The following is a 27,875-nucleotide window of genomic DNA, read 5'->3' as shown; positions in this document are numbered from 1 at the left end:
TTGCACCATAAATCTCAGCTTGGAATCTTCTAGCACAGTCTCTCCATCCCAGAAAACAAATATTATTTCTATTTATTTAAATAATAATAATAATAATAATAATAATAATAATAATAATAATAATAATAATATTGAAGGAAAATCTGATAAGGAGAAGACCTGGCTCTGGCTCACGAATGGGACCCTGAAGAAGGAGACAGAAGGCCTGATCCTTGCAGCCCAGGAGCAAGCCATCAGAACAAATGCAATTAAGGCCAAGATCGAAAAATCAGCTGATGACCCAAAATGCAGACTCTGAAAGGAAACCGACGAAACCATTGATCATATCCTCAGCTGCTGTAAGAAAATTGCACAGACAGACTACAAACAGAGGCACAACTATGTGGCCCAAATGATTCATTGGAACTTATGCCTCTAGTACCACCTCCCAGCAGTAAAGAACTGGTGGGATCACAAACCTGCAAAAGTATTGGAAAATGAGCACGCAAAGATACTGTGGGACTTCCGAATCCAGATTGACAAAGTTCTGGAACACAACACACCAGACATCACAGTTGTGGAAAAGAACAAGGTTTGGATCATTGATGTCGCCATCCCAGGTGACAGTCGCATTGATGAAAAACAACAGGAAAAACTCAGCCGCTATCAGGACCTCAAGATTGAACTTCAAAGACTCTGGCAGAAACCAGTGCAGGTGGTCCCGGTGGTGATAGGCACATTGGGTGCCGTGCCAAAAGATCTCAGCCGGCATTTGGAAACAATAGACATTGACAAAATTATGATCTGCCAGCTGCAAAAGGCCACCCTACTGGGATCTGTGCGCATCATCCGAAAATACACCACACAGTCCTAGACACTTGGGAAGTGTTCGACTTGTGATTTTGTGATATGAAATCCAGCATATCTATCTTGTTTGCTGTGTCATAATAAAATAAAATAATAATAATAATAATAATAATAATAATAATAATAATATATTCAAAATGGGTTTTATTACACCTTTCCCTAATGTCCTCAGATACAGGTTAGCTGGCTGAGATTTCTGGGAGTTGAAGGCCAAAACACCTGGGGACCTACAGATTGAGAACCACTGCAATATACTATGCTGAGTCTTTAATAAAAATATTATTGTTGTTATTTCTTAACCGCCTCTCCTCGAGACTTGTGGTGAGGCACAACACAGTTAAAAACACAACATTATAAAACATGATATTGAAATATTTTTTTATGCAATACATATATTAAAATGCACAGAACAAGGATTAAACTACACAGAACAAAGATGTGTAGAATTCATAGTTTAAAAATAAAGCATATATTTCCAATTGCACCTGCAGAAGGAACATCACTTGAGTTCACTCAAGTGCAGGGGAAAGTGTCATTGTTCTTTTTCTGCTTCAAAGCCTTGCATTCCAGGATGTCCTTGCGTGCCCTAGAAAGCTCCTACTGAATGTGTTGATTTTGTTTAAAAGTCTCTTTTCGGGACGGGCAATATTTACTTAAAAGGAAGGGCGCAGTGTGCAGACTGGGCTTTGGACTCAGTTCACATCCCTGTTTCTTTGCAACTAACTTGGTGGTTAGGACAGAACTGGCATTTGCTTTTCACTCTTTACTGCTTTCGGTCCAAGATGAAAATAAATACCTTTGGATAGATATCTGTATAGCATTTCAGCCCATTCTGGCCACCATAACCTCCCAATTTCCCCTCTGTCTCATTGAATATTTGCCTTGCATGAGGTCAGGACCTTGGTCTTTCTGTCTCTGCATTTGCTCTCTTCCGCAGCAGCTGCCCAGGTTCTTCTGCAGGAATCTCTCAGCTGCTGCTCCGTGATCCGTTAATTGACGTTGCCAGGGATTGAACTTGGGACCTTTTGCAAGCAAAGCAGGTGTCCAAGCCCTGGGCTATTAGTAGCCCAATCCCAGTGAGAAATTATCGCACTGTTGTCAATGGGAAAAGGAGTTGAAAGAGCAAAGGCACCTAGAGATCCCCAAACAATGAGGTTTGCTTCCAGGACCACATTCTTTGGATGCTAGTGTCCCATTATACTTTGTAAAAAAAATTGGGAAAAATAATCTGTTCCTGGTTTGAAAGTGTTATTTCTTGTTTCATTGTGTAGTACTTACGGTACTTTGAAAATAATTGTTCTACTCTAGGAACTTCGTTATTTATGATACAAACTATGATGAATTCATTGAGACTCCATTGCAAATCTAGAGCAAAATGTGCCCCAGGATGTCCCTCTGCCAAAACAACATTTTTGCAGTTTAATAAACTTTTCCCATGTTTTTATGATAGAATCAACTAGGAAATGACATACCGTATATACTCGAGTATAAGCCTACCTGAATATAAGCCGAGGCACCTAATTTTACCACAAAAAAACCCTGGGAAAACATTGACTCCAGTATAAGCTGAGGGTGGTAAATTTCAGAAATAAAAATAGATACCAATAAAATTACATTAATTGAGGCATCAGTAGGTTAAATGTTTTTGAATATTTACATAAAGCTCAAATTTAAGATAAGACTGTCCAACTCTGATCAAATCATTATTCTCATCTTCTTCAATGTAAATGTGCTTATGTATCCTTTTAATAATAATAGAGTAAAATAATACAGTAGAGTCACACTTATCCAAGCCTTGCTTATCCAAGCCTCTGGATTATCCAAGCCATTTTTGTAGTCAATGTTTTCAATATATCGTGATATTTTGGTGCTAAATTCATAAATACAGTAATTACAACATAACATTACTGCGTATTGAACTACTTTTTCTGTCAAATTTGTTGTATAACATGATGTTTTGGCGCTTAATTTGTAAAATCATAACCTAATTTGATGTTTAATAGGCTTTTCCTTAATCCCTCCTTATTATCCAAAATATTCGCTTATCCAAGCTTCTGCCGGCCCGTTTAGCTTGGATAAGTGAGACTCTACTGTATATATAAGGCTACAGATATACAGGTACATGGATCTATATGTATATAGGATTTGCAAAGACCTGCAAACATATGATGGGAAAATTCATATATAAAATTAATGCATATAGATAGTTACAGTTATATAAGTATGTAGGGATTGCAAATGCACGCATGGGGTTAATGCCTGTATATTTGTAGGAGAGATTGACAAATATTTCAGGGGAAATGCTTTTATAAGATTAATGGATATATATTTTTCGTCTTCTGACTTGCAAGGGCGTCTTTCCCTTTTCAAAACATTCCCTTGGTTAAGAGTGAGGGAAACTTTTGAAAACACACTGATAAGGGAGGATAAGAGAGAAATATATCATATATTGCAAGCAATGGCCTCCATGTTATATTGCCTGGCCTTGACCCCATTATAAGCCAAGCAAAGCTTTTTCAGCTCAAAAAAAGGGCTGAAAAACTCGGCTTATCTTCGAGTATATACGGTACTTTGAAAATAATTGTTCTACTTCAGGAACTTCATTATTTGTGACATAAACTATGTTGAATTGGTTAAGACTCCATTGCAAAACTAGAGCATGTCCCTCCTGCACAATGTTTTTGCAGTTTAATAAACTTTCCCCATGTTTTTATGATAGAACCGGTTATGAAATAACATTTATAACCCAGGAACAAAAAATGTGTTACACAGTGTAATGGGAATAGGAATTTGCTGTCTCTTTGCAAGCACTTGGGAATATGCAAAATTAAAAGCCTGCCACTCTTGAGCCTTCCCTACCCTGAAGATTTACTCCAATGCAAAAACCAACATACTATACTCACTTTCCTAACTCACATAGATTATGCATATAGTTGGCTTGGGTTTGCTTCCAGGACACTCTGTAAATACCCGAATCCGTGGATGCTCATGTCACATTATATAACAGGCATGGGCCAACTTGGGCCGTCCAGGTGTTTTGGATTTCAAATCCCACAATTCCTAACAGCCGGTAGGCTGTTAGGAATTGTGGGAGTTGAAGTCCAAAACACCTGGAGGGCCCAAGTTGGCCCATGCCTGTGATCTACAATGCCACAATCAAATGGCAAAATCATGGTTTGCTTTCTGGATTTTTGTGTGTGAAAATTTACAAGCTGTGTACTATTCACTCCATGGCTATGGAGGGCCAATTGTATACAGGTGTCTACATTGTAGAAATAATGCAGTATGGCATCTCTATAGTTTGGTGAGGCACACATCTTCTTTGGCAGAAGAGGCTAAAGATCCCAGGATTCCATAGCATTGAGCCATGGCAGTTAAAAGTGATGTCGAACTGCATTAATTCTACAGTGTAGATGCACCCTGTGCTATGTGTGTGGCCTCCAGCCAACGCAGGATGCATTTCTCAGGGCAGAATACGCTGTAAAAACCTATCCAAAGAGAAAAGAGAAGGGATCGAATTGATCATAAACGTGGATAGGTTGCTGTGAGTTTTCTGGGCTGTATGGCCATGTTCCAGTAGCATTCCCTCCTGACATTTCACCCACATCTATGGCAGGCATCCTCAGAGGTTGTGAAGTCTGTTGGAAACTAGGCAAAGGAGGATTCTATATCTATGGGATGTCCATGGTGGAAGAAATAACTCTTGTTGTTTGGAGGCAAATGTGAATACTGCAATTGACCACCTTGATTAGCATTGAATAGCCTTGCAGCTTCAAAGCCTAGCTGCTTCCTGCCTGGGGGAATCCTTTGTTGGGAGGTGTTAGCTGGCCCTGATTGTTTCTTGTCTGGAATTCCAGTGTCCTGATTTTAGAGTTTTTTAAATACTGGGAGCCAGATTTTGTTCATTTTCATGGTTTCCTCCTTTCTGCCGAAATTGTCCACATGATTCTTGTGGATTTCAGTGGCTTCTCTATGTAGTCTGACATGGTAGTTGTTTGATTAGTCGAGCATTTCTGTGTTCTCAGATAATATGCTGTGTCCAGGTTGGTTCATCAAGTGCTCTACTATGGATGATTTCTCTGGTTGAGCGAGTCTGCAGTGCCTTTCATGTTCCTTGATTCGTGTCTGGGCAATGCTTCTGCATTTGGTGGTCCCTATGTAGACTTGTCCATAGCTCAATGGTATACGGTAGACTCCTGCAGAGGTGAGAGGATCCCTCTTGTCTTTTGCTGAACGTATGCATTTGTTTTTTGGTGGATCTGTAGATAGTTTTTAGGTTGTGTTTCTGCATTAGCTTCCCTATGTGGTCAGTGGTTCCCTTGATGTATGGTAAGAACACTTTTCCTCTGGATGGATCTTTGTCTTTCCTCTTATAGCTTGTTCTTGGTCTTACAGCTCTTCTGATGTCTGTGGTGGAGTCTCCATTGGCCTGTCCTGATTTTAGAGTTTTTTTTTTAATACCGGTAGTCAGATTTTGTTCATTTTCATGATTTCCTAGTTTCCTGGTTTAATAGATTGTAAGTTGTGTTTCTTCATCAGCTGTCCCATGCGGTCAGTAATTTCCTTGACATATGGGCCCCTCCAGGCTTTGAAGCTGCGAGGACATTCAGTGCTAATCAAGCTCACCGATTGCACCATTCACACATGCCTCCAACAGAAAAGAGTTGGGTTGCTGTGAGTTTTCCAAGCTGTGTGGCCATGTTCCAGAAGCATTCTCTCCTGACGTTTTGCTCACAAAGAACAAAAGTTCTTTCTCCCACCCTGGGCATCCCACAGATCTATAAACACCACTTGCCTAGCTTCCAACAGACCTCACAGCATTGTTGTGTGTTTTCTGGGCTGTATGGCCATGTTCCAGAAGCATTCTCTCCTGACGTTTTGCTCACAAAGAACAAAAATTCTTTCTCCCACCCTGGGCATCCCACAGATCTATAAACACCACTTGCCTAGCTTCCAACAGACCTCACAGCATTGTTGTGTGTTTTCTGGGCTGTATGGCCATGTTCCAGAAGCATTCTCTCCTGACGTTTTGCTCACAAAGAACAAAAGTTCTTTCTCCCACCCTGGGCATCCCACAGATATATAAACACCACTTGCCTAGCTTCCAACAGACCTCACAGCATTGTTGTGTGTTTTCTGGGCTGTATGGCCATGTTCCAGAAGCATTCTCTCCTGACGTTTCGCCCACATCTATGGCAGGCATCCTCAGAAGTTGTGAGGTATATACCTCACAACCTCTGAGGATGCCTTCCATAGGTGTGGGTGAAACGTCAGGAGATAATACTTCTGGACCTCACAGCCTCTGGGGATGCCCATCATAGGTGTAGGTGAAACGTCAGGAGAGAATGCTTCTGGAACACGGCCATACAGCCTGGAAAACTCAACAGCAACCCAGTGATTCCAACCATGAGTATTCATAAACATGGATTTTCAGTAGCCTTCATTCTCTGCACATTTTGTTTACTAAACTCAGACAATTCCACTCTCTTGATTTTCATCCCCGGCTGCAGTTCATATGGATCCAGTTCAGCTTCCAAGTGTGTCCATGCATCTCTGTGTTTTCTTACGCAGGCGACCGTGTGCCGCTCATGCAGACAAATCCAGGGTGACACAGAGCCCCAGGGACGCAGGCGGGGAGGAGGGAGCGCAGGAAAGGTGCTGAGCTGTCCATCGCCTGGTCACCTGGATATTTATTTGTGCAGGAAAAGCCCAGCACCCTCACCTTTCGCTCCCCCTTCCCATCTGCCGCTAATTGGGATTTGAAGCCACTATCAGCTTACAAATGAAGGAGGTGGAACTCTTGTGTTGTGATTCACTGCATGGATGGGCAACCTTGGTTGGATTTGCAGACAACAACAACAACAACAACAAGCCTTTATTTGTACCCCTCCATCTCCCAGAGGGACTCAAAGCGGCTTACACAACGACACACAATAGTGCCATAACATATGCAATATAATACCTTAATATATCATTCGGAACACAATAGATAAAGACCAACATATACAATGAATAAAAGCAAACACAGTTAAACAGAAACAGTAAAATATGGTCATCGGTAAAGGTAAAGGTTTTCCCCTGATGTTAAGTCCAGTCATGTTTGACTCTGGGGGTTGGTGCTCATCTCCATTTCTAAGCCAAAGAGCCAGCGTTGTCTGTAGACAACTCCTAGGTCATGTGACCGGCACGACTGCATGGAGTGCCATTACCTTCCCGCCGGAGCGGTACCTATTGATCTACTCACATTGGTATGTTTTCAAACAGCTAGGTTGGCAGAAGCTCCATACAATGGTTTAGCGTCTCAACTGTGGTACCTTAAACGATGCAAGGTGCTGTTATAATGGCAATTAGGTTTGCAGTTGTATCCTCTTTGGAGACTAAATAGGCTTCCCTAAAACCCCTCTGCGATTCAATCCAGATATGGCGGGAAAAGTATTTCTGGATTTGGAAAATATTATTATTATTATTATTATTATTATTATTATTATTACAAAGACAGAGTATGACACAGTAAATGATATATATATATATATATATATATATATATATATATATATATATATATCTGGGCTGTGGCGCAGGCTGGTGAGCAGCCTGCTGCAATAAATCACTCTGACCATGAGGTCATGAGTTCAAGGCCAGCCCGTGGCGGGGTGAGCACCTGTAAATTAAAAAAAATAAAAAATAGCTCCTGCTCATTGCTGACCTAGCAACCCGCAAGATAGTTGCATTTATCAAGTAGGAAATAAGGTACCACTTATAAAGTGGGGAGGCAAATTTAACTAATTTACGACGTTGGAATGAGGAAGTGCCGTCACAGTGGATGATGAAGCAGCTGCTCCCCCCTGTGGCCAGAAACGAACATCCCCTCAGAAGAAGGTTAAATTGCCTCTGCGTCTGTCTCTGTCTCGGTTCTATGTGTATATGGGCATTGAATGTTTGCCCTATATGTATATAATGTGATCCGCCCTGAGTCCCCTTCGGGGTGAGAAGGGCGGAATATAAATACTGTGTGTGTATATATATATGCTGGATTTCGTATCACAAAATCTCAAGTCGAACACTTCCCAAGTATTTAGGGCTGTGTGATGTATTTTCGGCTGATGCGTGCAGATCCCAGTCGGGTGGCCTTTTGCAGTTGACGGATCGTAATTTTGTCAATGTGTATTGTTGCCAAATGCTGGCTGAGATCTTTTGGCACGGCACCCAGTATGCCAATTACCACTGGGATTATTATCATAATCATTTTTACGATTCTTATAACCTTCTGTCCCTACTTTATTTTCCCTAACAGAAATAGACCTGCATACGAAATGCGTGGTGGACGTGGATGCAAACAAAGTGATTCTCAATCCGGTGAACACCAACCTTTCGAAAGGAGATGCCAGGTACGTTTCATCTATGTTTACAAAATGAAAGATTGAGCGATTGATTTATTGTGTTGTCGAAGGCTTTCACGGCTGGTGTCAAAGGGTTGCTGTGAGTTTTCCGGGCTGTATGGCCATGTTCCACAAGCATTCTCTCCTGACGTTTCACCCACGACTGTGGCAGGCATCCTCAGAAGTTGTGAGGTCTATTGGAAACTAGGCAATTGGGGTTTATATATCTGTTGAAGAATGTCCAGAGTGGGAGAAAGAACTCTTGTCTGTTGGAGGCAAGTGTGAATGTTGCAACTGGCCAATGTAATTAGCACTGAATAGCCTTGCAGCTTATTTATTATTACTTTATTACATCATTTCTACCCCGCCCTTCTCACTCATCAGGGGACTCATGGCGGCTTACTATATAAAAACATAGATAAAAACAGATTACATCACAATTAGAAAATAGCTTCAAAGTCTGGCTGCTTCGTGCCTGGGGGAATCCTTTGTTGGGAGGTGTTAGCTGGCCCTGATTGTTTCTTGTGTGGAATTCCTCTGTTTTCTGAATGTTGTTCTTTATTTACTCTCCTGATTTTAGAGTTTTTTAAATACTGGTAGCCAGGTTGTGTTCATTTTCAGCAAACAATCACCTCCCAAACAAAGGATTCCCCTAGGCAGGAAGCAGCCAGGCGTTGAAGCTGCAAGGCTAATCACAGTGGCCAATTTCAACAGTGACACTTGCCCCAAACAGACAAGAGTTCTTTCTCCCACCCTGGACATTTTTCCACAGATATATAAACCTCACTTGCCTAGTTTCCAACAGACCTCACAACTTCTGAGGATGGCTACCATAGATGTGGGTGAAATGTCAGGAGACAATGCTTCTGGAACATTGCCATACAGCTTGGAAAACTCAGAGCAACCCAGTGATTTATTGTTTACAAGTACCAAAGACTTGCTGTATGTCATTTGTGTTGGTTGCTGTAAATCCGAAATATATATACAGTAGCTATATATTTTTATATCAAGTGCTGAAAACGAGCATGGCTTTCCTCTTCTCTTACATCTTTCAGAATATCAAAATTTCCAACCTCAGCCCGAGAGGTTACTCCAGTGTCTGTCTTGGTTTTTTCTCTCCAGGGCATAAAATGTATGTGACTGTTTCCGAAGTGACAACCGGTTTTTAGGGCAGGCTCAAATGTCATCTCGTTTGAAGGGAATGCATTCAGACTCGGAAGCAAATTTGTTCTTCTGGCAGCAGGTGGGTGGGTGGATGGATGCAGTCTTTGGGGAAAGTAATTGGTGCCAACTGGGAGGCTACTGGTGCCGTGCCTTCTTATTATGGCCTGTAGGCTGGGGATCATGGTTGAAAATTGGGAGCCTTTCTATGTAGGAAATAACCCAGAGCGATGCCTTAGACTCAGGGTTGCATGTGCAATTTGTTTGTTCAATTCATATATCTCTTGAGCTCAAAATAAATAATTGGATGTACAGTAGAGTCTCACTTATCCAACATAAACGGGCCGGCAGAACATTAGATAAGCGAAAATGTTGGATAATAAGGAGGGATTAAGAAGAAAGCCTATTAAATATAAAATATATAATTGAGATTGCTCACTGTATTGTATATGTGTATATTGGTTTGCAGTTTTCTTTAGCTCTTTGTTGTGGGAGGGGCTGCAGACTGTCAGGGAATCCGCGATGCCGACTGATTGATGAGCAAGGTCTCACCTGTGCCCATCCGTCAGACCACTCTGCAAACGGTGAAAGTGGCACCGACCAAGAACGACAACTTTGCTGATTTATTTCTGCTGATGCCAGCAGCAGAGAAGCTTTTATTTACATTATTTACAGTGCTAATTGACCAAAGCTGTCAGGACACATGTTGCGTCCGCAAGATCAAATATGGAGCACATCTGTCTCTCTCAAAGTCTGTTCTCTGTACACTGAAACACCACCTCTGTATTCCACAGCCCGTGATGTATCTTCCTGTCACATAGCACAAACGGAAGTCTCTGTTCATTTGCCCTTCTAGCAATCAATCAGGGCTTGCTGCAATTAAGCTCTTGACTGCTGGAATGCTTGCCGGAACAAAATACATACACTTTCACAGCAACAATAGATTAACCATTTCACTCCATATCACAAAAAACACTAATACAGATCACATTATCAGATCTGGGCTTGTTCAGGGCTCAGACTCCAATTTAGATCTCAGACTCCATTGGACTTTCAGACTAGACAGAGACTCTATTAGACTCTGGATTTTGGACTGTTGATTCTAAGATTGATGTGTTGTGTTACCTACACAGAGAAACTACTTCAAATCTACTTGTAACTGGATTTATATGCAAAGTACCTATATGCTGAATACATGAAGTTTGTGAGTAAACTAACTATGTTGTTTTTAAAGGAATCTGCTTAGTTTTGTCTCTTGAGAACATGACTTAAACCAAGATATTTAAGAGATTTTTTGGGCAACTAAAAGAACACTTCTGAAAAACTCTGCTACATATGTGTGTGTGTTTTGTGCATTGGCAAATCTTTGTCCCAAACAGTTCAAAGAAATAACTAGGTACATCGGTTTAACAGCTGAGAAACTGCCTTGCATTAATGCTATTTTCCAAAATAATAATAATAATAATAATAATAATAATAATAATAATAATAATAATAATAATGTTATTGTATCATTTTTCATAAGGTTATGACAAGGTCATGTCTTTCTAAAGATCATAAAATCTCCAAAAGGTTATGGAGATTTCCATTTTCCAAATGGCATTGCATGCTATTTTTATAGTATTCCAGTGAGCAGTCAACCTATTGCATTTTGCACTAGCTTCCTAGTCTTCAAGGGCAATCCCACATAGACCATATTACAGTAATCTAGCCTTTCATTTCCTCTTGCTGTGGATTGTGCATTGCCTTCCAAACTCCAAATAGTGATAACAAGAGTGCTTTAATGCTGAGGTAGTGGCTTTGTTTTAATGATCAGTCTCGGGTGAAGAGATGAACCTCAGATTCTAGTGTTGGTTGTGTCTGCATGATATGGTAATGCTGCTTCAGCTTCTTCATTAATTAGGTGTTTTGCAACACAGAGATGATGTGCAAGACCTATAGACCAAGACCTGTAATCTAGCCTCTGTTTGCATTGATTCACCAAAAGCTCTGAATTGCAAAATTGACAGCTTGTTTTTATCATTTTTTTCAAAAGTTCTTATGGTAGTAAAGCTGTGAAGCCTAATGGGTTCAATATATATGACTAGTTGCTATTGCTTGAGTATGTTTTAATGTATTATCTGTTTTATGCTTTTATGTTTATATGTTTTAAATGTATTTATGTGATTGTATTTTAATGCGTATTGCTGGGCTTGATCCCCGAGTTCCTTCGGCGGGATGGGGTGGGATATAAGAATAAAGTTATCATTATTATTATTATTGATGGCGAAATATCGGATCATGTCCATTGCTGCGTTGTATACCGTATATACTCGAGTATAAGCCGACCTGAATATAAGCCGAGGCACCTAATTTTACCACAAAACACTGGGATATATTATTGACCCGAGTATAAGCCGAGGGTGGGAAATGAAGCATCTACTGATACATTTCAAAATAAAAATAAATACCAATAAAATTACATTAATCGAGGCATCAGTAGGTTAATAATGTACATATGTGGATATAGATATACAGGTACATGGATCTATATGTATATAGGATTTGCAAAGACCTGCAAACATATGAGGGGAAAATTCATATATAAAATTGATGTAGATAGATAGATAGATACAGATGTATAAGTACATAGGGATTGCAAATGCATGCAGAGGGTTAATGCCTATATGTCTGTAGGAGAGTTTAAGGGGAAAATGCTTTCATAAGATTAATGGATATATATTTTTCTTCTTCCTGACTTGGAAGGGTGTCTTTCCCTTTTCAAAACATTCCCTTGATTAAGAGCGAGGGTGGCTTTGGAAAAGAAAACACACTGATAAGGGAGAAGAGAGAAATATGTCATATATTGCAAGCAATGGCCTCCAGGTTCTGTTTCCCAGTCTTGACCACATTATAAGCCGAGGGAGGCTTTTTCAGCTCAAAAAAAAGAGAAAAGGCTGAAAAACTCGGCTTATCTTCGAGTATATATGGTAATTCTTTCAAGTTCAAGACTTGTGTTTGTTGACTTGACCCTTGTTTGAGTATAGTCTATAAATACTTCTACTGATAATTTGCAGATCAGGGATTGCCATCATTGAGGCTTATGGGCTGAATAAACCACATTTCTTATGGTCTATAATGGGAGAAAAAATCCAGTTAAAAAAATAAAAGAACTCTTTGGTAGAGAAATCCAAAGACTTTGTAAAACAACACCTCTCATGATGTCGCACCTCAGGTCAGCTTGCTAAAGACACCAGAATGTCGTCTTTTGTAGTTTATTAGGGAATAGGGAAAAGATAGTTCATAAAAGGCAAAAGTTCAGTTCCAGGCTGTAAGAACAAATCCATGGAAACATTAGGCATGAAACAAGGTCCTTAAAACAAAGCCAAAGTCCCAGAAACAAGGCTACATCCAGGCTGTAAGATAATATAGGGAAGAAGACTTGGTTCTTGATTCAAGCGAGGAAATTGCTTTGACGAAGATTTCCCTCTCAGCAGACCTTTTTAATAGCATAACATGAAGGCATTTCTTTGCCCTTTGAACTCCCTCTTATTTGCTATTCTGAGACTTCTGCGCAACCCCCGAAATTCCTTAGTACTAGCCCGATCTAGAGACGTGGCCTCATCGCTTTCACTTTCAAGGCCACAGGGCTCGTTAGTGTTATCAGACTGAGGCTGGGAACCGCTCTCCCTTTCTGCTTCTTGCACCTGAAAACCATCATCATTAACAACATTTCTTCCCATGGGAAAGCCTCCCTGCTCCTCATCTCCCACAGCAGGAACACTCTGCACATGAATCCCATAATCCCCATCAGAGTCATCTTGAAACTCATCCTGAACCTGAATCCCATTATCTGGAAACTGCATCCCAGAATCCTCATCTGAGTCACACAAAGTCACAACACATGATTCCAAAGCATTGACCCCTGACAGTTCAAGTGGTGTCAAACAGCAGTAATTCTACAGTGCAGATGCACCCCTGATTGCTTTTTTCTGCATTTGGAGTTCCTGCAGTTGTTTGGAACTGTTTGTCCCGTTTATCTTTGCAATATAATGCAAGGCAAAGCCGTGGTGGAAGGCGAAGACTAAACACCCTTCGGCGCCAGTATAATTATTATAAAACCATAAGAAAGGAGGGGAATCTTAGTTTGGAGGCAGTCCAGACAGAGCTACTTGCATGAGAATAATTGAGAGTAGAAGTAGTAGCACAATATGTAGCTAGGATTTGTGGCTTGGATGGGTGTCCTGTTGAGCAGTGCCAAGTTTTGGGCACAAACTTTCGTTTCTATGAACCAAAATTGCCGAGCAAAGTTCAGACTTCACTCTCAAGTTTGTGTACCTTGAATGCTGGCATCCATCCCTCCTTCAAAGCAAATAACACGATGACACACAATTTTTGTCCCTGGGTTATAAATGTCATTTCCTAATTGGTTCTATCGTGAAAACATGGGGAAAGTTTATTAAAATACAACAAGTTTGTTTTTGGAGGAGGGACATCATCCTGTAGCACATTTTGCTCTAGTTTTGCATTGAATATCTTCTGGAGTCTCAACCAGTTCAACATAGTTTGTGACACAAAAACAAAGTTTCTGGAGTATTTTCAATGTAAGGACTGCACAATTAAATAGGAAAGAACACTATCAGACCAGGAACAGAGAATTTTTCAAATGTTGTTACATAGTGTAATCCAAAATAAAGAAAAAGGAATAATCATAATTATTAATAATGATAATAATAATAATAGTGACTTATAAGCTTCCTATTTGGACAGCCAGAATGTGTTATCAAGATCAAAATTCAGAAAGTTGTGTTTTGTTTTTAATGTGTGGCTCTGTATTGTGTTTATGTATGAATTTTCTGAATTGGAAGGCTGATTTTTTTTAGTTTTCTTTCTTTTTTTAAAATATCAACATGACCATTCATGACCTTTTCACTTATGAAAATCCCATGAATATACATGGAGTTTTTTTAAGGCAAGGGATTCTCAGAAGAACTAATTGTTTAAATGGTCTTTATTGTCAAATTGTTTAAGTTGTTTGTTGTTTTATTATAGTGGCTTATACAGTATACTGATCTATCTTGTGTTAATTAGATTGTGTCATTGGTTATGTTGTTAATTGGATTGTTTTATTTATTATGTTTATGTTTGTAAGTCGCTTCGAGTCCCTTGTTGGGAGATGGGGTGGGGTACAAATAAAGTTTATTATTATTATTATTAGCTTACCCAAGTTAATAATAATAATAGTAATACAGTAGAGTCTTACTTATCCAAGCTAAACGGGCTGGCAGAAGCTTGGATAAGTAAATATCTTGGATAATAAGGAGGGATTAAGTAAAAACCTATTGAACATCAAATTAGGTTATGATTTTACAAATTAAGCACCAAAACATCATGTTATACAACAAATTTGACAGAAAAAGTAGTTCAATATGCAGTAATGTTATGTTGTAATTACTGTATTTATGAATTTAGCACCAAAATATAACGATATATTGAAAACATTGACTACAAAAAATGGCTTGGATAATCCAGAAGCTTGGATAAGCGAGGCTTGGATAAGTGAGACTCTACTGTAATAATAATAATAATCTTTATTTGTACCCCACCCCATCGTTGCCTGGGTTGTCTGAAAAAGTCAAATGTTTTTATTATACAAAATGTATAAGGTTGTGGATTAACTACAACTGACATCATGCCAAGTCAACCCTGAGAAGCTCCATCAGTATTTAAAGTTTATTATGTTGGGCAAGTTTGCTCTAGATTCATTTTTGGTGGTGTTCAGTGTGCTCTCTGGGTGTCGGGTAAACTACAACTCCCACTATGGTGAGTCAGTCCCCTCAAACCCCTCCAATAAGTTGAGTTAGTTATGGGTGTCCTGTGCGCCAAGTTTGGATCAGGTCCATCATCGGTGAAGGTCACAATTTCTCTGGTTGTGGGTGAACTACAACTCCCAGAAAGGAAGGTGAGTTCCCCCCAAACCCCTCCAGTAATCAAATCTGGGCATATCAGGTGTGTGTGCCATGTTTGGTCCAGATCCATCAGTGTTTAGGTTCACCATGGTCCCTGGATGTAGGTGAACTACAACTCCCCCAAATCAAGGTGAATTTCACCCAAAGACCTCCAGTATTTTTTGCTGGTCATGGGCGCTCTGTGTGCCAAGTTTGGTCCAATTCCATCTTTGGTGCAGGTCAGAGTGCTCATTGATTGCAGATGAACTATAAATCCCAGTATCTACAACCACAAAATGTCCAGGCCAATTTCCCTCAAAACCCACCAGTATTCAAATGTGGGCATATTGGGTATGCATGCCAAACTTGGTCCAGATCTATCATTGTTTGGATTCATAGTGCATTCTGGATGTAGGTGAACTACAACTCCTATAAATCCCCCTTGGTTATGGGGTTCTGTGTGTCTAGTTAGTTCCAGGTCCATCGTTGGTGGAGTTCAGAGTGCTCTTAGATTGCAGGTGAACTATACATCCCACTACCTAGAACTCCTATTAATCATGATGAATTCTTCCCAAAACTCTGTTTGTTGTGTTCCACAGAAAAGAATAGGAAAGGGTTAAAGGAGAGGCAGTGGGGGGGGATAATGCAAATTCCATACCAGTGGAGAGAGTAAGGAACACTGGGGTATCTGTGGTGGAGAAAAAAACAGAAAATCTTGGATGAACTTGTCCCTGAATGAAAGCTTAGTTTTTCAGCCCTTTTTGGGACTGAAAAAAACCCTCCTCAGTTAAACTCAGGTGAGGGTCCTGGTGGGCTTATATTCAGGTCGGCTGATACTCAAGTATATATGGTATATTTAATATTTTTCTCTATTATTATTGGTATTGTTACATTTATTATTTTACTCTATTAATTATTATTATTACATTTATTTATTTTTATTTATTACAATACTTATATCCTGCACTTCTAACCCATAGGGGATTCAGGGCGGCTTACAATAAAACACAGTATAAAAATATTACAGGCAATTCAATCAGTTAAAAATTAAATACATTAAACATTGATTAAAAAATATGCATATAAATACACATTTGGCACATTTCGAATCTTATTATTTTACTCTATTATTGTTGTTACTTTTACATTTATTTTACCCTACTTTTATTATTATGAATACATTTATTAATTTACTCTATTTATTATTACATATATTATTTTAATGCATTTATTATTATTATTATTACATTTATTATTTCACTCTATTATTATTATTATTATTATTATTATTATTATTATTATTATTATTATTATTAAAATAAAGAAAGAAACTGAAGACCTGGCTATGCGAGCAAGCATTTAAAGAATAAGTTTTCGTTGCTTCAACACGGTCTGGATTAACGTTTTTGTACAAGGTCTGGCGGATGAATGGCACAAGCATTTTGTACTGTTTTAATTTTGTTTATTGTATATTATGATACTATTTAAATGTTTTAACTGTTTTAATGTTATTTTATTGTATATTGGTGTATTGGCATTAATTGCCATTTTTGTAAGCCGCCCTGAGTCCCCTCAGGTGAGAAGGGCGGGGTAGAAATGATAGAAATAAATAAAGAAATAAATTTACATTGAAGAAGATGAAAATAATGATTTGATCAGAGTTGAACAGTCATATCTTAAATTACAGTTTGATGTAAAGATTCAAAAACTTTAAACTACGGATGCCTCAATTCATGTAATTTTATTGGTATCTCGGCTTATACTGGAGTCAATTTTCCCTTTTTTTGTGGTAAAATTAGGTGCGTCGACTTATACTCGAGTATATATGGTAGATTAAAAAATAGCACTTTCACAATCGCAAGCATCATTATAGCTTCATTAAACCCAAATGTGGTCCTTTAAATATGATTCTGGTTCATCCAAGTAAGATAGCCGAGTCCCAGCCTGTTTTCAAAATTATCCATACATGAATAGAAATATCGATAAAATGCACACTTTAGGCAAAAGCAGATGGTTAATGGCCAGCAAGCAACCCGATCCCAGGCAGGAAATCTCACATAGAGCAGGGAATGGAATTCATCTTAATGGCAAAGCCATCATAAAAGCCACAAATGGAGAACAGAAAATCTCATTCATTAATTCCTGCCTGCTGTTTCCCCCTTGGGATAGGGGACAAGCTCCCTAGATGTCTTATTGGGAAGCCTTTTTCATTCTCAGTAAGCAATTCTGATAGAAACTTACTACAAACACACCTTCTTATTCAGTCTTCTTGAGTATTTGGGAACAGATTTGCTCCTCAGCAATTTAAGACATACAAAGTACAACCAAAATCCAGTAATCGTAGATGACTAGAGGACGAAGAAAGGTGAATGGTGCACTGCTATCTATTTTTTCCTCACCTATATGGATTCTCTGCTTTAATTCCTCTGGATAGTTTTTCTAATCTATGGCAATGGACGTGGTGTAGTGTTTGGGAACTTGGGAAGACTTCAAGCTAACCCTGTTTCCAACATGCTGCTTCTAACTCTCATCAAATAACAACAACAACAACAACAACAACAACTTTATTTTTGTACCCTGCCTCCATCTCCCCAAAGGGACTCGGGGTGGCTAACATGGGACCAAGCCCAAACAATTGCAATAAAACAAAATAAAATACATACAAGATACCCAACAACATACAGTAAAAATGCTTATACAATCTATATATATAAAAGGGTAGTGACATTTCAGCCTAGGACAAAACAACAAAACTACACGTCCCAGAAACACTAAACTTGGCAGCACAACCCCTCATCCATGCCTCTACGTTCATACAACAAACAGCTCCAGCTACTCTAGAAAACGGCCAGGCTTTGAGACTGCAAGGCTATTCACTGCTATTCCACCTGGCCAACAAAGGATTCCCATAAGCCACAGCAACGCGTGGCCGGGCACAGCTAGTAACATAATAAAACAAAACATAATACAGTAGAGTCTCACTTATCCAACACCCGTTTATGTTGGATAAGCGAGACTCTACTGTAACAGTAACATAATAAAACAGGCTATGAAAACAGTATAAAAATTAAACGAGGGCAAGCTGGGCCAAGAATAATATAGTATTTTTGGGTGATGTCCCTTTTAATTTATGGCTTTTAAATTTGCATTTCATTATTAATGGTGTTTTAATTTTTGTTCTGTGTTTTTTAATATATGTATTTTTATCATCCTTTGTTCTATCCATTTGTTTTCACTATGTTATACCCTCCCCTTGAGCCATGAGGAAAGGTGGGTTTCAAATAAAATGTATTATTATTATTATTATTATTATTATTATTATTATTATTATTATTGACACAACGACGTTGTATGACACAGCAAACAAGATAGATATGCTGGGTTTCGTTTCACAAAATCACAATTCGAACACTTCCCAAGTGTCTAGGACTGTGTGATGTATTTTCGGATGATGCGTGCAGATCCCAGCAGGGTGGCTTTTTGCAGTTGGCAGATCGTAATTTTGTCAATGCCTATTGTTTCCAAATGCCGGCTGAGATCTTTCGGCACGGCACCCAGTGTGCCCATCACCACCGGGACCACCTGCACTGGTTTCTGCCAGAGTCTTTGCAGTTCAATCTTGAGGTCCTGATAGCGGCTGAGTTTTTCCTGTTGTTTTTCGTCAATGCGACTGTCACCTGGGATGGCAACATCAATGATCCAAACCTTGTTCTTTTCCACAACTGTGATGTCTGGTGTGTTGTGTTCCAGAACTTTGTCAGTCTGGATTCGGAAGTCCCACAGTATCTTTGCGTGCTCATTTTCCAATACTTTTGCAGGTTTGTGATCCCACCAGTTCTTTGCTGCTGGCAGGTGGTACTTGAGGCATAAGTTCCAATGAATCATTTGGGCCACATAGTTGTGCCTCTGTTTGTAGTCTGTCTGTGCAATTTTCTTACAGCAGCTGAGGATATGATCAATGGTTTCATCGGTTTCCTTGCACAGTCTGCATTTTGGGTCATCAGCTGATTTTTCGATCTTGGCCTTAATTGCATTTGTCCTGATGGCTTGCTCTTGGGCTGCAAGGATCAGGCCTTCTGTCTCCTTCTTCAGGGTCCCATTTGTGAGCCAGAGCCAGGTCTTCTCCTTATCAGCTTTTCCATCAATTTTGTCAAGGAACTTTCCATGCAATTATTATTATTATTATTATTATTATTATTATTATTATTATTATTATTAATACATATATAACAACACAGCACACATGCACATTAGGTCCAAGTGTCTGGGATTCGTCTCTGTTATTAAAAAAGATACATAAACACATTTACATTGAAGATGAGAATAATGATTTAATCAGAGTTTAACTTACTGATGCTTCAATTAATGCAATTTTATTGGTACAGTAGAGTCTCACTTATCCAACATAAATGGGCCGGCAGAATGTTGGATAAGCGAATATGTTGGATAATAAGGAGGCATTAAGGAAAAGCCTATTAAACATCAAATTAGGTTATTATTTTACAAATTAAGCACCAAAACATCATGTTATACAACAAAATTGATGGAAAAGGTAGTTCGATACACAGTAATGCTATGTAGTAATTACTGTATTTACGAATTTAGCACCCAAATATCACGATGTAATGAAAACATTGACTACTAAAATGCGTTGGATAATCCAGAACGTTGGATAAGTGAGACTCTACTGTATCTATTTTCATTTCTGAAATTTACCACTCTCAGCTTATACTCGAATCAAGGTTTTCCCGGGTTTTTTTTGTGGTAAAATTAGGTGCCTCGGCTTGTATTCTGGTCGGCTTATACTCGAGTATATACGGTAAATTTGAAAGCATCTCTCAAAATGCTCTATTGGGCAGGTAGAATTGAAAGCGAGCATCGTGTTCAGTATGCATAATTTATTTTGTGGTTGGAACAGATCCCCGAATGTATGAAACTTAATTAGCTGCAGCGAGGGCACGCAAAGTTTAAGGCACATGGCTTGCCCCAGTTTCCCATCTCCGTCCAAGTCTTCTGTTGCCGAATATCTTGTGTTTTTGACTGCGAGAAGCCCTGGGTCTGTTTTGGAGCTCTGTCACAGCCGACTGGGTTTGTTAGGAGTGTTTAAATCACAGAGGATCCCTCCAGGCAAAACTATAATAGCATGTAATTGATAAACCATCAGAATCGATTGCGCATTGGTCTGTGGCCGGCTAATGACCACGGAGGGAAGGTTTTGTGGATTTAATTGAGGGACGGCTTGCCATGTGTATTCAGCTAAGAGCCATCGCTCTGCATTGAAGGAGGAGACGGAGATGCCTCCTTCCACCACATTATCACATCCAGTTGGGAGGTCAGGAGCTTTAGAAACAAGCATTTTTGGCTGCCTACGAATGTCCTGATCCTTTCGTAAAAATGCTGCGCTTGCAGAGCTCGGTCCGTGTTGTATTTTGGCATCGATGGTGACTTTTGCGGAGAGGTAGCTGTCCATGTATCACATTTTTCTCAACCTTCCTAATTCTGCGACCACTTAATACAGTTCCTCATGTTATGGTGACACCTTAACCACAAATTTATTTTCATTGGTACTTTATAACTCACTAGCTGTGCCCAGCCACGCGTTGCTGTGGCGTTGTCTGGTGGTGTTGGTGAGAAATTGTTGAGGTAGTGGTGGTATTGAATTCTGTTGTATGGTTGTCTTTATGTTTCGTATGCACATTGAAGTGGATTATATGGCAGTGTGGAGTCAAGATAATCCAGTTCAAAGCAGATAATATAAGATTTTAAATGGGTTATATAGCTGTTTGGAAGGGCCTTGAGTCTACACTGCCATATAATCCAGTTAAAATCTGATAATCTGTGGAAGAGGCCTAAGTGAGGCCTAATTGTGTCTGTCCCCTGGGCTAAGTAGGTTGCTAGGAGACCAAGTGGGTGGAGCTTAGCCTTCAAACTGGTAGCAATTGGATAAAAACTATTATTACTCTCCCTGTAATTAGGACTTTATTTTTCTTTTCTTTTTGTTGTATCAACCTAGAGCCATGAATGATGGGTTGTGTTGTCAAATCTTGACGTTGGGGGACCTGTAGTTTTGTTGTTTGTCCGCTGCCCTGATGCCATCACTCTTTTATATATATAGATTTTGCTACTGTTACGAATAGTAATGTAAATATCTGATCTGCAGGATATATGTATTTTCATTCACTGGACCAAATTTGGCACAAATACCTGATACGCCCAAATTTGAATACTGATGGGGTTGGAAGGGGGATTAATTTTGTCATTTGGGTGTTGTAGTTGCTGGAATTTATAGTTCACCTATAATCAAAGCATTCTGAACTCCACCAATGATGAAACTGAACCAAACTTGGCACACAAAACTCTAATGATCTACAGAAAATACTGGAAGGGTTTGGTGGGCATGGACCTTGAGTTTGGGAGTTGTAGTTCACCTACATCCAGAGTGCACTGTGGACTCAAACAATGATGGATCTGGACCAAGCCTATATATACCTCTTTCTATGTACAATTTTCTGTCTTATCAGTATATAAACGGCATTGAATCTTGGCTGCATATGTACATTCTGTGATCCGCCCTGAGTTCCCTTCGGGGTGAGAAGAGCAGAATACATATACTGTAAATAAATAAACAAACAAATTCAGTTTGACACCAACTGCCATGGGTCAGTGCTATGGAATCAGGGAAGTTGTTGTAAAGACAGGAACTTTCCAATCTCTGACTTACATACCTGTTAAAACTAATTGTTCTCCTAATAAATCATTGGTTGCCCTATTTTTCCCCTCTTTGAAAGAACTTTATAAGTCCTGCAGCCTTACCCGCCATATTCTTTTTTTGAATTATTGCCATCTGGCAGGCAGCACAGGGTGACAAAGACAAGGACAAACAGGCCCCAGAGCTGTAACTATATTGAACTCCATGGTTTCTCATTGATGTGGCATTAGTGGTTGTGCAATAGTGATTAGTATGTGTGTATGTGCCTTCAAACTGCCTGTCGATTTATTACGATCCCATGGGTTTCATAGAGTTTTCTTAGGCAAGGAATCTTCAGAGATGACATTGTTATTTCCTTCCTCTGAAATATCTCCTGCAACACCTGATATTCATTGGCGTCTCCCATCCAAGTCATAACCAGGGCAGACCCTGCTTAGCTTCCAAGATTCAAGAGGATTTGGTGTCTTCAGTATATATGCCACTGGTTACAAGTGTGGGATGGGGTCTAGTCCTATTTGTGTGGCTTCCAAAAACCATACCCTTTCGGAGACTTGAAACCCAAATGGTGTCTCGACACAACTTTGTCTCGTGCCCAATAATGTAGATGAATTATTGCTGCATGTTCATGATGTTGGCAAAGGGTTGGCGCACAGGTCAAGGAAGGTAGTGGAAACATCTGCTCAGCCCGCAGAACTGGGAGAATAAATGCTAAAGACTCCAGAGAAGATGCAACCGCATCTATAAACACAACCCAGTCGTCTCCTTAGATAGATCAGTGGGATTTCTTCACCTGGAAAAATGAATTCCGTTCCTGGCTTGTTACCCTAAAGCAAGCTCTGCGTTTTCGGTGGAGAACAGGGCAATTGGGACATGCTTGAGAAGACTCATGTGGGAGAAGAAGCTGAAAAATACGAAGGAATTGAGACAATCAAAATGGAATACTTAATTGTCTTTAATTTAAGAAAATATGAACTTTAAGCTTGCAAAGTTACACGGTGGTTGCACTGTCCTATGGCATTAATGAATCACTCTGCATGTTTTAATATTTTTAACAGTTTTTACTTGCATTATGTGATTTTAACTGACTATGTTTTCTTGTTGGTTTAATTCTATCTTGATATTTATATGCTGTAGATTTTAACTAGTATTGTTTTGGGTCTCGATAAAGAGAAAAAAGTGGGATAATGATATGATAATAATAATATGATAATAAATAGCTGTGCCCGGCCACGCGTTGCTGTGGCTTTGTCCTAAGTGGGTTTTTGTTTGTGGAGACAGGTATGAATATTGTAATTAGTCACCTTGGTTAGCATTGAATGGGCTTGCAGCTTCAAAGCGTGGTTGTTTCCTCCCTGGGGGAATCCTTTGTTGGAGGTGTTAGCTGGCTCTGGTTGTTTCCTGCCTGGAATACCCTTATTTTCAGAGTGTTGTTCTTTATTTACTGTCCAGATTGTAGAGTTTTTTAAATGTTGGCTGCCAGGTTTTGTTCATTTTGTTGGTTCCTAATAATAATAATAATAATAATAATAATAATAATAATAATAATAATAATAATAATAACAACAACAAAACAAACAATAATGACTCTGAGGGGGAATCCTTTGTTGGGAGGTGTTGGCTGGCTCTGGTTGTTTCCTGTCTGGAATATGTCTAGCTGTGCTCGGCCACGCGTTAGTGTGGCGTAGTCTGTTGTTATGGGAAGTAATGTAATGGGAAGCAGCCTGTGTTAGTATACATGGTTAGTAATTTTTGATTTTAGGGGGTGGGTTCTATAATTTGGACCTAATTTTATAGGGTTTTTTGATGGAAAGACATAGATTGGATGACTATATTTTTTGTGGCCAAAGTTGGAGTGATCTGGTTCAGTGGTTTTGTTGTTTACTCCATGGGAAAAACGCACATGACATTTTTATATACAGTAGAGTCTCACTTACCCAACATAAACGGGTTGGCAGAACGTTGGATAAGCGAATATGTTGGATAATAAGGAGGGATTAAGGAAAAGCCTATTATACATCAAATTAGGTTATGATTTTACAAATTAAGCACCAAAACATCATGTTATACAACAAATTCGGCAGAAAAAGTAGTTCAATACGCAGTAATGCTATGTAGTAATTACTGTATTTACGAATTTAGCACCAAAATATCACGATGTATTGCAAACATTGACTACAAAATGCGTTGGATAATCCAGAATGTTGGATAAGCGAGTGTTGGATAAGTGAGACTCTACTGTAATAAATACAGGAAAATAATACATGTAATAATAGAGTAAAATAATAAATGCAGTAATAATATCAGAGTGAAATAATAAATGTAATAATAATAATGATAATAATAGAGTAAAATAAATGTAATAGTCGCAACAATAATAGAGAAAAATAATAAATGTAATAATACCAATAATAATAGAGAAAAATAATTAACGTACCATATATTCTCGAATATAAGCTGACCCAAATATAAGCCCACCAGGACCCTCACCCGAATATAAGCCGAGCGGGGCTTTTTCAGTCTTAAAAAAAGGGCTGAAAAACTAGGCTTACACTCGAGTATATACAGTATGTTGTACCTTTCATAGCCAGAATCACTGGGTTGCTGTGAGTTTTCCGAGCTTTATGGCCATGTTCCAGAAGCATTCTCTCCTGACATTTCGCCCACATCTATGGCAAGCATCCTCAGAGATTGTGAGGTCTATTGGAAACTAGGCAAGTGGGGTTTATATATCTGTAGAAGAATGTCCAGGGTGAGGGAAAGAACTCTTCTTTGCTTGAGTATGAATGGTGCAATTAGCCACCTTGGTTCATCTTTTTGAGGTTGGTTCATCAAGTGCTCTGCTATGGCTGACTTCTCTAGTTGAATTAGCCTGCAGTACCTTTCATGTCCCTTGATTCGTGTTTGGGCAATGCTGCTGCGTTTGATGGTCTCTATGTAGACATGTCAACAGCTGCATGGTATACGGTAGACTCCTGCAGAGGTGAGAGGATCCCTCTTGTCCTTTGGATGATATGTTGTCTGGAAGAAGAGGCAGGTAATAAATTATTATTTCATTATTATTATTATTATTATTATTATTATTATTATTATTTGTTACTTGCTTTTCAAGATGAGGTACAACAAAGTTAAAATAGATAAAACAAAGGACCATAAAATACACATATTCAAAACAGGGAACAAGGATTAAAACACCCATACTAATAAAATGCAAATTTAAAATCCATAGTTAATAATGTGCAATATGCATTGGTAAACGATTCTTTGTGGGTCACTTATCCGTGTACAATGGTGCTACTCTGCTTCTACAACCTTGGCCTGAATATGACTGCTTCGCATGGACAAAAATGAACAATTGCTTCCATTTGAGAGCTTCAAAATGCATAAAGACATACTCATTTGGCGAACAAGTGCATGAGATGCTTTGTAACAACAACCACAACTAATGTCTTAACTTCCTCTCTCTATGAGTCTGCGTACAGCATACATTGTATCACTACCAACACATATAATCAATGAAAATGTATTCATAGATTAAATAAACACAAACCATTATATATTACTGCCTTGTATACATATACAGTAGTCTCACTTATCCAAGCCTCGCTTATCCAAGCCTCTGGATAATCCAAGCCATTTTTGTAGTCAATGTTTTCAATATATCGTGATATTTTGGTGCTAAATTTGTAAATACAGTAATTACAATGTAACATTACCGCGTATTGAACTGCTTTTTCTGTCCAATTTGTTGTATAACATGATGTTTTGGTGCTTAATTTGTAAAATCTTAATGTAATTTGATGTTTAATAGGCTTTTCCTTAATCCCTCCTTATTATCCAAGATATTCGCTTATCCAAGGTTCTGCGGGCCCGTTTAGCTTGGATAAGTGAGACTCAACTGTACAATCTATATATATAAAAGGGAAATGGAATCACGGCACCGGATAAAACAACTAAACTAAATTCCCCACAACCTCGAAAATTGACACAACTAGTGTCAATATAAAATCCATAGTTTCAAATGGACTGGATGTGTATGACTGAACGTTCTCCCTGAGTTGGAGGCAAACACCAAAAATACAACTAAGATATTGACCAAATGCTTCAAAACACATGCCAAATCCTTCACAGCCTTCTAAAGGCTCACGGATTATTATTAATTATTTTTAATGTTTTTATAGTTATGCTATTTTAACCATGGTATGTTTAATCTGTTTTTAGTTGATACTTGTGTTTTAATTGTATTTTTATGATGTAAATGCGACTGATTGGGCTTGTCCCTATGTAAGCCGCTCTGAGTCCCTTCGGGGAGATGATAGCGGCATACAAAAATAAAGTTATTATTTTCTTATGACACGGCAAACAAGATGCTGGATTTCATATCACAAAATCACAAGTCGAACACTTCCCAAGTGTCTAGGACTGTGTGATGTATTTCCGAATGATGTGCGCAGATCCCAGTAGGGTGGCCTTTTGCAGTTGGCAGATCGTAATTTTGTCAGTGTCTATTGTTTCCAAATGCCGGCTGAGATCTTTTGGCACGGCACCCAGTGTGCCGATCACCACCGGGACCACCTGACTGGTTTCTGCCAGAGTCTTTGTAGTTCAATCGTGAGGTCCTGACAGCGGCTGAGTTTTTCCTGTTGTTTTTCGTCAATGTGACTGTCACCTGGGATGGTGACATCAATGATCCAAACCTTTTTTCTTTTCCACAACTGTGATGTCTGGTGTGTTGTGTTCCAGAACTTCATCAGTCTGGATTCGGAAGTCCCACAGTATCTTTGCGTGCTCATTTTCCAATACTTTTGCAGGTAGTTCTTTGCTGCTGGAAGATGGTACTTGAGGCATAAGTTCCAATGAATCATTTGGGCCACATAGTTGTGCCTCTGTTTGTAGTCTGTCTGTGTGATTTTCTTACAGCAGCTGAGGATATGATCAATGGTTTCGTCAGCTTCCTTGCACAGTCTGCATTTTGGGTCATCAGCTGATTTTTCGATCTTGGCCTGAATTGCATTTGTCCTGATGTCTTGCTCCTGGGCTGCAAGGATCAGGCCTTCTGTCTCCTTCTTCAGGGTCCCATTTGTGAGCCATAGCCAGGTCTTATCAGCTTTTCCTTCAATTTTGTAAAGTTATTATTATTATAATTAATAATAATAATAATTTCTTTTCCACAAAGGCTATTGCTACATAGCTCTACATCACAGCCCTGCGTTTTCCCCTTGAGCTCCGACTGATAATGTTTGTTTGACTCTGAATATTGGGATTTAATCATCCAAACGCAATCACGTTAGCGTTTTGCCAACAGGAAAACCCAAGGAAAAATGTGTTTGCTCTTAGTCTGTGTGTACCACTTCATTTGTGATGGTTGAATTGGTTTTCTGTGAATAATCTTCCCCTTTTCTCCTTAAGATGCCTTCACCACCTAAAAGGTATATATTTTGTGCGGCTGCACCTTTTTGCCTCTGAATTGCCTTCTGAACTATTTCACTTTTAATGGAACTGTTTGCTTTGAGCAAATATTCGGTTCCCTACGAAAGCTGTGGATTAGATTGCTTCTGTTACACATTAACTCAGTTTAACCTTGTGCTCAAAGGTTTTTGCAATTCGGCAACGGACGGAAGTAGGAGGACCCATAGGTGTGCCTGTCCTAAAATAGGAGCCACTGTCTCAACCTGATTAAAGAGCTTGGTTTGTGTATTATGCCTTCGTTTATTCTATTTAATTATGTCGTCGGGCCTCACCCCATATAAGCCTCCCCGAGTCCCCGTGGGGAGATGGTGGCAGGATATAAATAAAGTTTTATTACAGTAGAGTCTCGCTTATCCAACATAAACGGGCCGGCAGAACGTTGGATAA

The 27,875-nt window shown here is 39.2% G+C and overlaps 1 protein-coding gene across 3 annotated transcripts in view; it reads left to right on the top strand.

Moving 5' to 3' along the window:
- The window catches only part of kif13b (kinesin family member 13B), a 304,005-nt gene that overhangs the window by 66,650 nt on the left and 209,480 nt on the right, over positions 1-27,875 (top strand). For all 3 annotated transcript variants that reach the window (XM_062968806.1, XM_062968805.1, XM_062968807.1), the window contains exon 2: positions 8,141-8,234. In XM_062968806.1, coding sequence (XP_062824876.1) covers positions 8,141-8,234 — 94 coding nt within the window. The remainder of the gene's footprint in view (positions 1-8,140; positions 8,235-27,875) is intronic.

Source organism: Anolis carolinensis, chromosome 1 (genome assembly GCF_035594765.1).
Source record: "Anolis carolinensis isolate JA03-04 chromosome 1, rAnoCar3.1.pri, whole genome shotgun sequence".
NCBI classification, from domain to species: Eukaryota; Metazoa; Chordata; class Lepidosauria; order Squamata; family Dactyloidae; genus Anolis; species Anolis carolinensis.
Note: the sequence above shows the minus strand (reverse complement) of the source record. Positions and strands in the feature narration are given on the sequence as shown.